Here is a 14,044-nt window from a genome sequence, read left to right as displayed (position 1 = left end):
TAGAGGGAGAACCCGTATTCCCCTCTGGCCATCGTGGTTTGGGCCTCCTGGTGAGGGGGAGCTCAGCCCTGTCGTAGCTGCTCAGGAGGAACTGGAGCAAAGCAGCCATTTTCTGCTTGAGAAGGGAGTTGTTTGGGACCTGGGCTGGAATCAGGCTCCGGAGATGGAATTGCTTGGCTGGAGTAATTTCAGGCTTGTGGTAACAGCGCTGTCTGACAGCGCATCCCACACCCAGCCCGGCGCTGCACAGCGCTCCGCTCCAAGGGCTGAATCTCTCTGGGTATTTCTTCAACAGACACTGTAAATTATTTTAATGCGGTAACAGGAAACCGGAGCTGCAGCGAGCAGAAGCTTGGCTGCACGACTCGCAGCTAGAGCAGAGGGGACATTTTTAAATGCGCAGCAGCCGGCACGAGAACCATCATCGACACGCAGCTGCCAGCGACGCCGAGAGCCTGGGCAGGAGCCTCCAGCGTGACCAGGGCTGCTCGGCACATCCTGAATCCGCGAGGTAGGTCACCGTGAGCTGACTTGTTGCCCTCCGGGAGGCACAGGCAGGCGCTAGGGTCTCCTTCCCTGCAGCTCGGTGCCTGTTCGAGCAGCAGTGCCCACCTTTTCCACCCTTCCCTCATTCATAATTCATCCGTGCTGAGGCCCAGCTGCCAGAATGAGCCGTGCGCGAGGAGAGACACCACCTCCTGGCAGCGCTGCGGCTCTGAATGCCGCAAGCTCAGACACCCCACGCCTCAGCCAGGCCCCAAACCAGCCTGGTGGGTTCTGTGCAGCTCTTGGTGGCCACTATTTGGCTTTTCTGACCCCAAAATCACGAGCAGCAGCCAGGCTGCACGGCCCAGGGCTGCGAGAGGAAGGACACGCGCTGTCAGCAGCATCCTGGCCAGGCCAGCACGAACGCTGCCGCGGCAGCTGAACCCTGACCCCGCAGCGAGGGATCCGAAGCCTCCCCAGATCGGTGTAAGAGCAATAAAAGCAGGACAGCAGGGAGCTGGGTCCCATCCTGTCCCTTCTCACTAGCATCACCCTGCGGCCGCATCGCCCCCGTGCTCACTGCAGAGTCGCACGCTCCTCCAGGCACAGCTCCAGCGCTGCCAGAACTGCTCAATACCCGTTTACTGCAAACAAACCAGCCCGAGCTGCTCTTTTATTAACTCTTCCGGCGTGCCAAAAGGAGCAGAGCCTTCTTCAGCACCCAAACCTCCCCAGCTTAGCCCGCTAGGGGAAACTTCTTTTTGTCTTCCTGCTTGTGCCTCTGCAGCAACTGTCTTTTCCCCTCAAACAGCACAATGCCAGCAGCGATAGCGGAGTTCAAGCTGTCCACGCCTGGCACCACGGGAATGACGAGTCTCTTCCCCCCAGTGCTGGCTGCGAGGTGAATTGCGTTTGGACTCACGCCGTGGGTCTCTCCACCGATCACCACGGCCACCGGAGCGCGCGGCCAGTTCTCGTAGTAATACTGCGCGGCCAGCTCCGGGACACGGGCACCCGCCGCGCTCTCCTCGTCCTCTGGAGCAGCGTCCGATTTGGATTTCGCACGAGCTTTCAGGCTGCCAGGAGCAGAGCCAGCCCTGCCGCCTCCCCTCGGCGCAGAGACAGCCTCAGCCTGAGCGCCTGGTTCCTTGTTGTCGGCCACGCACACCTGGATGCCGGCAGGAAGGTTGCTGGGAACAGATTCCCAGTCCAGGTTGGCCACGACGGGCAGACGGAAGTGAGCCCCCATGCCTGCTCGGAGCACCTTCGGCTCCCACGGATCCACACAGCCTGAGACAGAAGGAGGGAAAACAGCCTCAGTGCAGCAGCTCCCACAAAAATGGGATTCGGGAGTCACTGTTTCCCACAGCAAATCCTGTCTGTGCTGTGCACTGATACAAACTCTTGACAATATCTTCAAGCACCTCTTATTCCCTGCCTTGCCTCCCCATTACTCGAATTAGAATTTATCCCCACCAGGGAAAGGCTCTTACCTTTGGTGAGCAGCACTTTCTCACAGCCTGCGCCTGCTGCAGATCTCAGAATAGTCCCCAGGTTTCCTGGATCTCGGATATTGTCACAGATGAGGAGCAGAGGCAAGGAGCTGGTCAGCTGAGCCACAGGGTAGGACATCTTGGCATGGTTGGGCTTGGAAAAGATCCCTGAGGAGACAAAAGCGCTGACAGGCTTCTGACTAACACACCTTAAGGACGAGGCGTCTCTGATTCACGTGCCCCAGGTCTCACCAAAGAGGTGCTGGGGGAAAGCACGGCTTCAAGTTTTGAAAGTTTGTTGCTTCACAAAAGCTATTTCCCAGCACAGCATAAGCAATGCACTATTAAAAATGAGCATTAGCACCTCAGTGCACTCTAGGAGCCACTTCCCAGTTACCACACGAGGCCAAAGAACAGGAAACTCTCTCAAATTACGGCACTCGATGCACTGCCAGAATGTCCAGAGTAAGGCTATGAAGAGACAGTTGTTACCCACTTATTAAATGTGAAATAAGCTTCCCTTTAAACAGCGATGTGGCTGTTTCTAAGGCAACTTACCTATCAGCCCCTGAGGAGTTACGACGTCAGACCAGCTCTTAATGTCTTCAAATTTCACCTTCACAAGGTTGGCTCCTTTCAGCTGTGCCTCAGGCAGCTCCTTCAGCTGCCCCACGGTACTGAAGAAGAGAGTTTGCAGCGTAGCTCCCGCCTCCAAGGCATCCTTGATCAGCCTCTGGCCCTCCAGCAGAACCTTCCCCTGATGGTCCCGAAACTTCTTTGATTTGGCGATAGTCACCACTTTTCTGTGGAGGAGAAGCTCATCAGAGAAGACAGCGTGACGCTAACACCTTCAGTCTGGCATTTGCCAGCCAGAAAACCCCACTCAGAAGCCCATGGGGTATCTTTAGAATTAGAGATTGATAGAATCGTTTGGTTGGAAAAGACCTGGGAGATCATCGAGTCCAACCGTACCTGTCCACTACTAAACCAACACTGAGCACCTCCTAAACCTGCCTTTTAAACATCTCCAGGGATGGAGACTCAACCATCTCCCTGCAGAGCCTCTGCCAGTGCCCGAGAACCCTGCTGGTGAAAAAATTTTTCCTGATTTTTCCTGTCTAGTCTGAACTTGCCCTGGTGCAACTTGTTACTTAGAAAAAGAGACCAGCACCCATCTTGCTACAACGTCCTTTCAGGCAGTTGTAGACAGTGGTAAGGTCTCCTCTCAGCCTCCTCTCCTCCAGGCTAAACAACCCCAGGTCCCTCATAACCCTTGTTCTCCAGACCCGTAACCCTTCTCTGCCCACACTCCAGCCCCTCAATGTCCCTGTAGCAAGGGGCCCAAAACTGAACGCAACGTTCCAGGTGTGGCCTCATCAACACTGAGCACAGGGGCACAATCCCTGCCCTGCTTGCTCTGCTGTTTCTGACCCAAGCCAGGATGACACTGGTCTTCTGGGCCACCTCGGCCACTGCTGGCTCACATTCAGCTGCTGCCAACCAGCACTCCTAGGTCCTTCTCCACCAGGCAGCTTTCACAGAATCATAGAATCACTATGTTGGAAAGGACCCACTGGATCATCGAGTCCAACCATTCCCATCAATCACTAACCCATGTCCCTCAGCGCCTCGTCCACCCGTCCCTTAAACCCCTCCAGGGAAGGTGACTCAACGCCCTCCCTGGGCAGCCTCTGCCAGTGCTCAATGACCCTTTCCGTGAAATATCTTTTCCTGATGTCCAGCCTGACCCTCCCCTGGTGGAGCTTGAGGCCGTTCCCTCTCGTCCTGTCACGTGGCCCCAGCAACTCTCCCCCCGCCTGGAGCGTTGCAGACATTGCAGGGGGCTATAACCGGCCTTGGGGAACCAGAACCGCCCCCCTCAATCCCCCACTGTGACAATTTGCCTCCAATCCTGCAGCCGTGACAGCGACCGGCCCCGGGGGCCCGCGGGCCTCACCCCAGCCGCCTGTCCCCGGGCGCCGCCTTCTCGTACCACAGCCCCGGCCCGGCCGCGCTCCGCTCTACCGCGGGCGGGGGCGGCGGGGGGCGCTCCCGGGGGCTCTGCTGCTGCTCGGCCGGCGCGCCGCGCTCCTTCAGAGGCGGCAGCACCCGCACGGGGCTCCTCCGCAGCGCACGGACCCCGCGTCGCCCCGCCGCGGCCCCGCCGGCCCGGAGCAGCGAGCGGCTCAGCCTCCTCAGCGCCGCCATCTTGGCGCGGCGGCGGCGGGCGCGTGGCGTGACGTCACCAACCGCGCGACGCCGCTGCGTGACGTCATCATCCGCGCGTCGTGACGTCATCTCGGCGCGACGAGGAGGGGCGGAGGCTCCGCCATGGCGGCGCGGCGGGCGCTGCACTTCGTGTTCAAAATCGGGGACCGGGCGGGGAGCGCCGCTTTCTACCGGGAGCTGCTGGGCATGAGCGTGAGCGGCGGGGGGAGCCGGGGAGGGGACGCCCGTCTCAGTCAGAGGAGGGGGGGGTGGGAGGGATCGTCCCCCTCAGGCAAAGGGAGGGGACGTGTGTGGCCTGGAGAAGAGGAGGCCGAGAGGAGACCTCATTGCTCTCTGCAACTACCTGAAGGGAGGTTGTGGAGAGGTGTGTGCTGGCCTCTTGTCCCAAGCAATGAGTGATAGAACAAGAGGGAATGGCATCAGGCTGCATCAGGAGAAGTTTAGATTGGACATCAGGAAAAATTTCTTCGTAGAAAGGGTTATCAAGCCCTAGAACAGCTGCCCAGGGAGGTGGTTGAGTCTCCATCCCTGGAGGGGTTTAAGAAGCAGGTAGATGAGGTGCTCGGCGACGTGATTTAGTAGTGGGCAAGTACGGTTGGAGTTGATGATCTCAAAGGTCTTTTCCAACCTAATGATTCTGTGATTCTAAGGAGTTGCCCCTCTCAGGGGAAAGGAGGGGGAGGTGGGGAGGAAGGGGTCATCCACCTCAGGCGATGGGGGAGCAGTCACCTGCCTCAGTGGCGGAGGCCCCGGGCTCCTCTGCCCTGGCCTTAAACCTGCTGGGACTGCTGAGGTGAAGGGGAAAGGCGTTTCTTCTGTTCCGATCTCTCCCTCTCCTGAAACACAAGGTGCTGAGGCACGAGGAGTTCGAGGAGGGCTGCAAAGCCAGCTGCAATGGGTAAGTGTGTCCCGTGTGTCCTCCCCCAGGTCTTCATTTCTTGTAAAACACCCACCAGGCCTGTTGTTGTATTATAGGTAAAACAGAGGTTGTTTTGGTTTAAGTGCTACCTTTGGAACTGGCAGTTTTTGAGTATTGGGTGTGCTGTCTCTGTGAAAACACGAGTATTGCTGTGTTACATCTATAGACCTATAGTCTTTATACTGACCTTTGTACAATTACTTATAAACTTTGCTGGAATTTTGTTGAGTTATGTTAATTTTTAGCAGACCCGGGGCTCTCTGGGGGTCTTAAGTTAAGGATCGCTCCTGTTAGCCCAAAAGTCTTTTGTCTTTCTTAATGAAAGAGGCGTCACTGCTTACTTTTCCTACTTCGTAATAATAAGTGCTTGTGTAATTCCAGTTTGTGCTTTAAAATGCAAGCTCTTAAGAAGGAATTAGAACTGGTTTTTTGTTGCTTGGTTGTGTATGGCAGCTTGAAGTCAAAAGTATTGAGTGGGGGGATGTGTGTGTGCTGCGCCGCAGTGAGAATTCCTCACAGACATCAGCTCCTGCTTGCTGGGAGGTGACTGGATTGCCCGTGCCATTTGTTCTAGATATGCAATTCTTCCTTGAAACACTGATATGTGCAGTTCTTGATGCTTATTTATAATACGACAATTAAATATCAATATTCCAGCCCTTATGATGGAAAATGGAGCAAAACGATGGTGGGCTACGGGCCAGAAGACAATCACTTTGTTGCAGAATTGACTTACAATTATGGCATTGGAGAATATCACCTGGGCAATGACTTTCTGGCAAGTACCACGCTTAGCAGCAAAATATCCTTCTTGAGATAAGCTTTTTTGTTTTGATGATTAAGAGTCTATTCAGTTTATCGGTTGAACCAGTTGCCTGTTCTGTTTAGTCTCTTAGACACTTTATTCTTGCTTTTGTAATTGTCTCCGAGTTGGAAGCACAGAAACTAGAGCAGCTTTGTGCTCCGTTAGGATCTGGGAAACTCTTCCTTGAGCACCTTGCTGCTCAGTTGCTGTGTGTGTATTGCTGGTATTTGCTGCCAGATCCACCATGAAATGATTAGGTAAGGAGGATTTTGGTGCAGCAAAAGCTCTTTTACTTATTATTTCATATTTCTTTGTTATTTACTCGCCGATAGCCAATTGATAACCTCACGTTTCTTCTATGAATACATATCTTTAGCTTTTCATTTCCCTTTGGTGTGAAAGAAGGGTAGATTAATACATGCCAAATACACGGGGGATGCGCAGTAAGACTAAGTTTATTTTATAGGAGCAAGATACCCAGTTTTCAGGAGATCATATGATCTGTATGTTCTAAGAAGTAATTTTATTTGGTTCTGGTCCAGTGTTGAGGCAGCCTCTTGAAAGGTAGGACTTGGGCACCGTCCACGATGTGAATTTGTGTGTCTGCTCTGCTCTCCTTAGGGCATAACACTTGTGTCCAGCCAGGCCGTGAGCAATGCCAAGAAGATGGGGTGGCCCCTCAAAGAAGTCACAACGGGTGTTTTCGAAGCTGAAGCCCCAGGGGGCTACAAATTCTACTTGGAAGACAAGGAACAGCTCAAGCAAGGTGAAATATGCACGCTCCCTCTTAGTGGTGTTCTGGAGAGATCTACAAGTGGGATGTTAGAGCGGGCTGTGCGTTTGTCTCCGCAAGAGAGAGCATGGTGGTGTTATTTCTTTGTTACTTCTCAAGAGTGTAAAACTGTGCATTTAAAGCTACAATGTGTTTGTAACTAATTTTGTATTATTGCAATCTTCAAGATCCTGTGCTGAAAGTAACCCTGGGTGTCTCTGACCTGCACAAGTCTGTTAACTACTGGTCTGATTTGCTTGGGATGAAAATATACGAGAAGGATGAGGAAAAGCAAAGGGCTTTGCTAGGCTACGCGGATAACCAGGTTAGTCCTTAGAAAACTTTCTAGTTGTGATCTGTAAAAGTTGCGTCTCATCAGATAAACCTCTAATTTCGTGAGAACGAAATATTAAATGTGAAGAAAAAGCTTTAAGTTAAAGCAACTGTGTGCTTAACTCTGTGTGTTTTAATTAAAGCTTGTTTTCACGTAACTGCAGTTATTTAGAACAAGCTGTGGTTTGCTCTGGTAATTCTGGCTTGTTGGGAAATTTGTGTGGGCAGTTTTGAAAGTGAACGTAGCGCTGAGAACAGCATCTTGCAAGTCAGGCTTTCTTTTTTTTCTCTTTCAGTGCAAATTGGAGCTGAAGGCTGTTGGAGGAGCGGTGGATCACGGGACAGCGTTTGGGCGGATTGCCTTCTCCTGTGCAAAGGAAGAGGTGGTGATCATCACATTTCCTTTGCGCCTTTCATTACCCAGGACTGACCAGTGGGAGGTTGATTTCCAGTAGCATCAGCAAAATATCTCAGATATTAACTAAATAATATGGAGCAGATACTTTGCTTCTATTTCTGGCCCTGGGAATGCAGTGGAGTTGTGGGTGGGGGGGATCTGTAAATGAGAATGACCTGAATGCACCTGACTAGAGTTGATTTTGTTTATTTTCTGTTTAAGTTACCAAAGATTGAAGCACTGATGAAAAAGGAGAACCAGAAAATTTTAACACCTCTGGTTAGCTTGGACACACCTGGCAAAGCCACAGTGCAAGTGATTATTTTGGCTGATCCTGTGAGTAGTATAGGAAATAGTGGTTAAATTGGATTCATTTTCTCTCTGCCAGTTATGTGACTTACCTGCTCTTAAATTTCATTTAGGATGGCCATGAAATCTGTTTTGTGGGAGATGAAGCATTCCGAGATCTGTCCAAGGTGGACCCTAATGGTGACAAATTGTTAAATGATGTAAGTAACGCTGTCTGCACATCCGTTTTCTTCCTTATTACAGACACCCGGAGAACCTAAAAATCAGCTTTAAAGTTCACTTCATGTCCTGGCTAGTTTTCCAGCCTGGCTCGTGGGGCAGCTGGCATGGATGGATTTTGCTGGACACACCCACAGTGCTTTGGTGTAAGTTACTACAGAAAATCAGTTGTGAGCTGCAGTAACGTCAGCACAGCTGGACACCCTCCCGAGGCAGAGGGGCTCTTGGATGGAACGTGAGCACTAGGGGAAGGCTGTGTTCCAACCGTCCTGCTTTGTTCTGGTGTTAGTAGACCACCTATTCGTCTGCTGCAGCAGAGAATGCTGAGTTTGTGTCCGTTTTCCATACTAGCACATCAAAAATAATTTATCCATCAGAATAGCTTTCTCCAGATTAGAAGGTGTCCTTGTGATCGATCTGGATTTGTGGGAGAGGCTGCTGAATGAGAGAGGCTGGTGATTCAGCTGCTGTTCTGAATGTGTTTGTGCTTTTCCTCATGCAGGCCATGGCGGCGGACAACAGTGACAAATGGTTTGCTGCACAAAATAGGAAGAAGGCGTCTGCTTAGCTGGAGAAAAGGCCTGGACTGCTCATTTGTGCCTCGTTTTCCATCTGGGTGGAATGCTAGGACTGTCTAATCTGTTGCATTACCCCTTCCAGTAAGAGGGCACGCAATGTCTCATGCCGGTTGGGTTGTTTGATTTCAGCTTGTCTCTTCCTGTGACTCTCTCCTTTCAAGCTAATAACGTGTTCTCCTTCCAAAGAAATCAGGTTATGCAGTAAGGAGCAGGGTGAGCAGGTGGCTTCAAAACCAGGGCCATCTGTCACGAGGAAAACCTTGCATTTCTCTGTTGTGCTTGATTCATTATAGCATCTAATTCTCTAACTAATTGGCTTTAGCCATCCTGGATTTGCAGCTCTGAGATTTTCAGGCCATTTCTGTGGCGAAGCGTCAGGCTGAAGGGATGGGCTGAGCTGAAGGGCTGGGCTGCGTGCGGAGAGCTGGGGCAGCTCAGGTGTCATGAGTGCCTGTTGACTGGGAACAGAGAAACCGCCTTGCGAAAGCACATGAATATTCAGTTCTGGAACAAACCGCGTTTTCATTCAGAGATGTTTCCCCAGCTTTTGAGGTGAAATGTTCATTTGAGAAGTCCATGGTACATTTCTCATAGGGGACGCGTCCTTGATGTGGCGGTTTCCCCCCAAAACCAAGCTCTTGTGTACCTGTCTCCTTATGTTAGTGCATTGAGCCTTCCACATTCCATGCTTTCTGCTGTGCTGTCTGCTGAGGTGCCAGGAGGCAGCTTGAAATAAGCGTGTTGTGGTTTTACAATTAGATTTTTACTTTTGGAAGTAACAGGTCCGAGTTTATTCCGTTGGAATGAAGTTGCTCTGATTTGCTAATGAAATAAGGGGTGGGAATACAGGGAGTAATTACTGGCATTGTCCACATCTGGCACGCTGCCTGGTGTGTGATCCTTCTTGATGAGAACCTCAGATGAGCTTCCCAGAGAAAAGCAGGCGTGATCAGCAGCGTTCCCAGTTGCCGAGGCACGTGGGTGTGTGTGAATATTCCACGTTTAAACAGGAAAAACTCCTCGCTGTGGTTTTGTCACTTGGGTTTTGATTCAGGTTCAACGGTGATTTTTAGATCATGTGTTTCGATCACAGTGAGACTCGTGCTCTGAGGGAGGGGGCAAGTTTTGTGATTCTATGAGATGTGATGCGAAGCTGCACCCTCGAAGGGCGTTTAAATGAATAAAAGTCATGCAGGAGGACGGTTGGAAAGTGTTCTTTCCACCTTGCACGGTGCTGCCCGAAACTCCTTTTAATTGAATTCTGGATGTTCTTGTGCAGCGATTAACCCCGGGGGGGGCGGTGACACCTCCGGCCGCCAGGGGGCGCTGTGGGAGTGAGGCGGTGGGCGGGGCTTAAGATGTGGGCGGGGCTACGTGGTTTGTGGGCGTGGTTTATGTTCATTCATAGAGTCACCAGGTTGGAAGAGACCCACCGGATCATCGAGTCCAACCGTTCCCATCAATCACTAACCCATGTCCCTCAGCACCTCGTCCACCCGTCCCTTAAACCCCTCCAGGGAAGGGGACTCAACCCCCTCCCTGGGCAGCCTCGGACAGGGACCAATCACCATTTCTGTGAAAACTTTTTTCCTAATGTCCAGCCTGACCCTCCCCTGGTGGAGCTTGAGGCCATTCCCTCTCGTCCTGTACCTGGGGAGAAGAGCCCAGCTCCCTCCTCTCCACAACCTCCTCTCAGGGAGTTGCAGAGAGCAATGAGGTCTCCCCTCAGCCTCCTCTTCTCCAGGCTGAACCCCCCCAGCTCTCTCAGCCGCTCCTCTTGTTCTCCAGCCCCCTCACCAGCTTCGTTGCTCTTCTCTGGACTCGCTCCAGCCCCTCAACATCCTTCTTGTGGGGAGGGGCCGGTGTGGGCGGGGCTTGAGGGCGGTGGGTGGGGCTTATGTACCGGCGGACGCGGTCACGTGGTGTACGTGTCTTCCGCGTGACGTCAGCGCGCGCCAAGCGCGCGGGCCCGTTGGCGGCGGCGATGGAGATGGAAGCCGGTAGGTGCGAGGGCCGCGGGGGTGGCGGGGCCGGTGGAGCCGGTGGGGCCGGGCTAACGCTGTGTCCGCAGGGCCGTGGGGCGTGTGCGAGGAGACGGCGATCCTGCAGGGCGCGTTCCTGCTGGCCGCCCGGCTGGCGCGGCCGCGGGCGCTGCGGGAGCTGCGGAAAGGCGAGTGGGAGCGCGTGGGCCCCCCCATCACCGACGCCCTCGGCGAGATCGGGGCCCGCTGCCCTTCCCCGCGCCGCCACCGCCGCTGGAAGGAGGAGGCCGTGGCCCTCGTGTGGGCTAAGGTGCTGCTGCCCGCCGCCCCCGCCACCTCGCTGGACCAGGAGTGGAGGGAGGACGGCTTCTTCTCCGTGGGCAGGATGATCCCCGACGTCAGCCACACGGTCCTCTTCGAGCTGGTCAAGGCCCTGGGCGCGCCCCGGCTCCTGGCGGAGATGCTGCTGGCGCTGCCCCCCCAGGTGCGGCGCGGCCAGCTGGAGCGCCTGGTGGAGCACGTCGCCCACGAGACGTCCCCGTCGGACGCCAGGTTCTTCTTGGACGTGTGGTGGGAGGTGATGAAACACAAGGAGGGGGAGGACGGTGAAACGGTCTCTGCGTTCGGCGCCCTCGTACGTCAGCACGGGGGCGAGACCCCTCTGGACGATGGTCTCCAGCCCCCAAAGAGGTTCAAGGGCGACCCTGGCTCTCCGAGCGGCACCCCCGCCGCCACCAGCCTGCTCGTGGTCCTGATAGAGGGGTTAAAGCAAATCTACGGAAGCATCGCCCTGCCCCGCGTGAAGTGCTACGCCTTGGCCAACCTGGTGGAGCTGCTGGCCGTGTTCAGCGAGCTGGAGCCAGCAGGCAGCCCGCTCCCTGGGGCAGAGTACCTGGACAAGATCAGCTCTGTCGTCGGGCTCTGGAGCAGAGACACCGAGAGCGGATTCCAGCACCTCAAGCTGGACGAGAAGGTGAAGGAAGCAGAAAGAAGCATCAGTCTCATCTCTGTGGCCAAGCTGTCTCACGAGGAGCTCTTTGTTGGCTTGGACTTGCTGTGCAGCTTGTTGCGTGCCTGGGGAGAGGAGCTGGAGGACACCCTGAGCAGCTCTGAGGAGCTGTGCTATGAGAGCTACCGGCTCTTGGACACACTCAATACCTTCAGGAAGAGCCTTGATTGCTTCTCAGAGATGGGAGACCTGAGTGAGGATGAGACACGTGTAGTGCTAGAGCTGACACAGATGACCGAGGACTTTCTGAAGATCTTCACCACCCTGAAGAGCAAAGATTTGGACACCAGCCTTGTGTCTTCGGTTGCCATGACAGTCATTGAGCAAAAGCTGGACCGGCACAAGGAGATGTGCTCCATTTTTGCTTCTGAAAATACCTGGGCCTTTTCGAAGGACTGGGTTGACTGCCTTGTGAAAAACAAAGCTCTCTTCCAGGAACCAGAGCTAGTTCTGAAATTGCTGGAGACACTGGTGAACTTTGCCATGTCCCGCCAAGACAAGGAGGCCCGAGAGCTGCAGATGCAAGTGACCCAAGCCATCGTGGAGTGTTACACTGAGCTTTCGTTAACTGACAAAAACAAAGTGATCTCAGGTGTCCTGGCGTCCTGGGGTGGACCAGGTCTGTGCCTGCACTTGCAGGTTGTCATGAAGAGCTTCCAGGAGGATCTGAATGTGACTTTCAACCAGATCACAAAGAGTGTGTCTGATCAAGGCCTGAGCAAGGCTGTGGCTTCTGTGGCCAGGCTCACGCTGCTGAACCCCGAGGCCACAGTGAAGCAGGTTTGTAACCTTGCTGTCATCAACCTAGGAGCACACCAGTTCCTCTCGCAAATCCTCTGCTCCTTCCCAGCGCTGAGCTTCCAGGAGATCCAAGATGATCCAGGCAAGTCACGCAGCTTGGTGGTGAGGTGTCTGGAGGAAGCGGTGTGGGGGAGGCTTTCCACTGTGAGGGAAGAGGAGCAGTTCCTTGAGTTCCTGGCCTTTCTCATGCAACCAAGCTCAGCCACCCCGCTTGTGTCACCTGCAGAGGTGACCAAAGCCTTTGTCCTTCCCTATTTGAAGTCAGACTCTGCTCAAATTGAACTGAGCCTGCAGATCCTCAGTAGGGCTTTGAGGATACCATCCTGTTCAGAAGAGCACTGGATCAAGTCCTGTCACCCATTCCCGCTTCTCCTCAGCCTCTGCAAGCTTCTGGATGGTTACACAAAGTACTGGCATCAGCCTGGGGATCAGATATTCCCTTCGTTGGAGACCAAAGACCTGGTGCTGGACATCCTGTGCCAGCTCTGTGAGGTGGTAAGAGCAGGAGCCTCCACCTCCCCTGAGCTGTGGGCCCAGTCGCTGGCTTGGCTTCACAGGAAGGTGGCCTCATTGGACTGGACCATCGGCCTCCGCCTGAAGAAGCTTTACGGAGACCACTTCAAGAACGAGGTCCCAGCAACACTGTTTGAGGTCTGCACGCTTCCTGAGGGCGAATGGACGTGCCAGTCTTCGCCAGAGTATGGGCCAGGCAGCGGGCTCCTGGCGTGGATGGAGTGCTGCTGCGTGTCCACAGAGCTGAGGGAGACGATGCTGACGCTCCTAAAGGTCAACGTGGACAACCCTGAAGAAGTGAATCTCTTCAGCAAAGGGTTCCTGGTGGCCCTTATTCAGGTCTTGCCTTGGTGCAGCCGCAGTGAGTGGAAGAGGCTCACGCGCGTGGTGGAAAACCTGCTGCAGAGGCAAGTCTTGCATGTGCCGTACACGCTGGAGTACGTGCAGTACATGCCCCTGCTCAACCTCCGGCCCTTTGCTTGCTACCTCCAGTTCTCCGTGCTCTTCCTGCGGGGCTTCCAGCTTCTCTGCAGCTCCAGCTGTTCCAGCTGGCTGCCAGCAGAGGCTTGGCTCCATGTGGTCCAGCTCTACTGCAGCAGCCTCACAGAGCTGCTGGGCTCGGTGAAGAACGCTGCCGAGGACAGGACCTGCGTGGAGGAGGTGTCCTTCATCTGTATCCAAATGTTCTGCCACTTGCTCCACGTTGCTGCCATGCTGCCGGGCGAGGGGTGTGGCGAGCCGCTGGTGGTGGTGGCCTTGGAGATCCTCTCGCAGTACGAGACTTTCAGCAGCGCTGATACGTCCCCCAGCAACACGCTGCGGAGAGCCAACGAGAGGCACTTCCTCGAGTCCATCACGGAGAACGTCAGCGCCGAGGAGCTGCGTGGTCCTCTCCTGCAGAAGCTCAGCAAGCTGGGAGCCCGCTCGGACGGGGACCCGGCTTGAGAAGCTGGAGAGGACAACGGAGGAGAGCACGGACCCTGCCTCAGGGCACCTCTTGTGTGGAAAGGTGTAAGATCTGTAATAAACCCTGTTTTTCTCTTTTGAACTTAGTGCTCCCCTGCTGTTTTCTTCCCACCTAAGCTGCGTAAAGATGGGTAGGAGCAGTCACTCTAATGTTCCAGCAGGAATAGCTGCGGGCACAGCAGGTCCTGTGGCTCCAGCTTTGCCTGCTGGCGTCTAAATTTGTGGGGAGACCC

General features: G+C 54.3%; 3 protein-coding genes across 3 annotated transcripts; 2 read left to right on the top strand and 1 right to left on the bottom strand.

Annotated features, from left to right (window-relative positions):
- Positions 1–1,094: 1,094 nt before the first annotated feature.
- MRM3 (mitochondrial rRNA methyltransferase 3) lies at positions 1,095–4,200 on the bottom strand. Its single transcript, XM_069873734.1, has 4 exons — positions 3,937–4,200; positions 2,538–2,782; positions 1,980–2,147; positions 1,095–1,776 (listed from the first exon to the last, which is right to left on the bottom strand). Exons 1-4 carry the CDS (start codon positions 4,185–4,187, stop codon positions 1,223–1,225), a joined length of 1,218 nt encoding a protein of 405 aa, XP_069729835.1. The 5' UTR covers positions 4,188–4,200; the 3' UTR covers positions 1,095–1,222.
- Positions 4,201–4,292: 92 nt separating this feature from the next.
- Positions 4,293–9,787, top strand: GLOD4 (glyoxalase domain containing 4). Its single transcript, XM_069874037.1, has 9 exons — positions 4,293–4,400; positions 5,057–5,106; positions 5,785–5,905; positions 6,554–6,698; positions 6,893–7,029; positions 7,334–7,420; positions 7,657–7,770; positions 7,857–7,943; positions 8,465–9,787. The coding sequence occupies exons 1-9, from the start codon at positions 4,311–4,313 to the stop codon at positions 8,528–8,530; spliced, it is 897 nt and encodes a 298-aa protein (XP_069730138.1). The 5' UTR covers positions 4,293–4,310; the 3' UTR covers positions 8,531–9,787.
- GEMIN4 (gem nuclear organelle associated protein 4) lies at positions 9,461–13,893 on the top strand. The gene is made up of 2 exons (XM_069874362.1): positions 9,461–9,517; positions 10,545–13,893. Exons 1-2 carry the CDS (start codon positions 9,461–9,463, stop codon positions 13,788–13,790), a joined length of 3,303 nt encoding a protein of 1,100 aa, XP_069730463.1. The 3' UTR covers positions 13,791–13,893.
- Positions 13,894–14,044: the final 151 nt, after the last annotated feature.

The sequence above is a fragment of the Phaenicophaeus curvirostris genome, chromosome 21 (assembly GCF_032191515.1).
Source record: "Phaenicophaeus curvirostris isolate KB17595 chromosome 21, BPBGC_Pcur_1.0, whole genome shotgun sequence".
NCBI lineage: Eukaryota > Metazoa > Chordata > Aves > Cuculiformes > Cuculidae > Phaenicophaeus > Phaenicophaeus curvirostris.
Note: the sequence above shows the minus strand (reverse complement) of the source record. Positions and strands in the feature narration are given on the sequence as shown.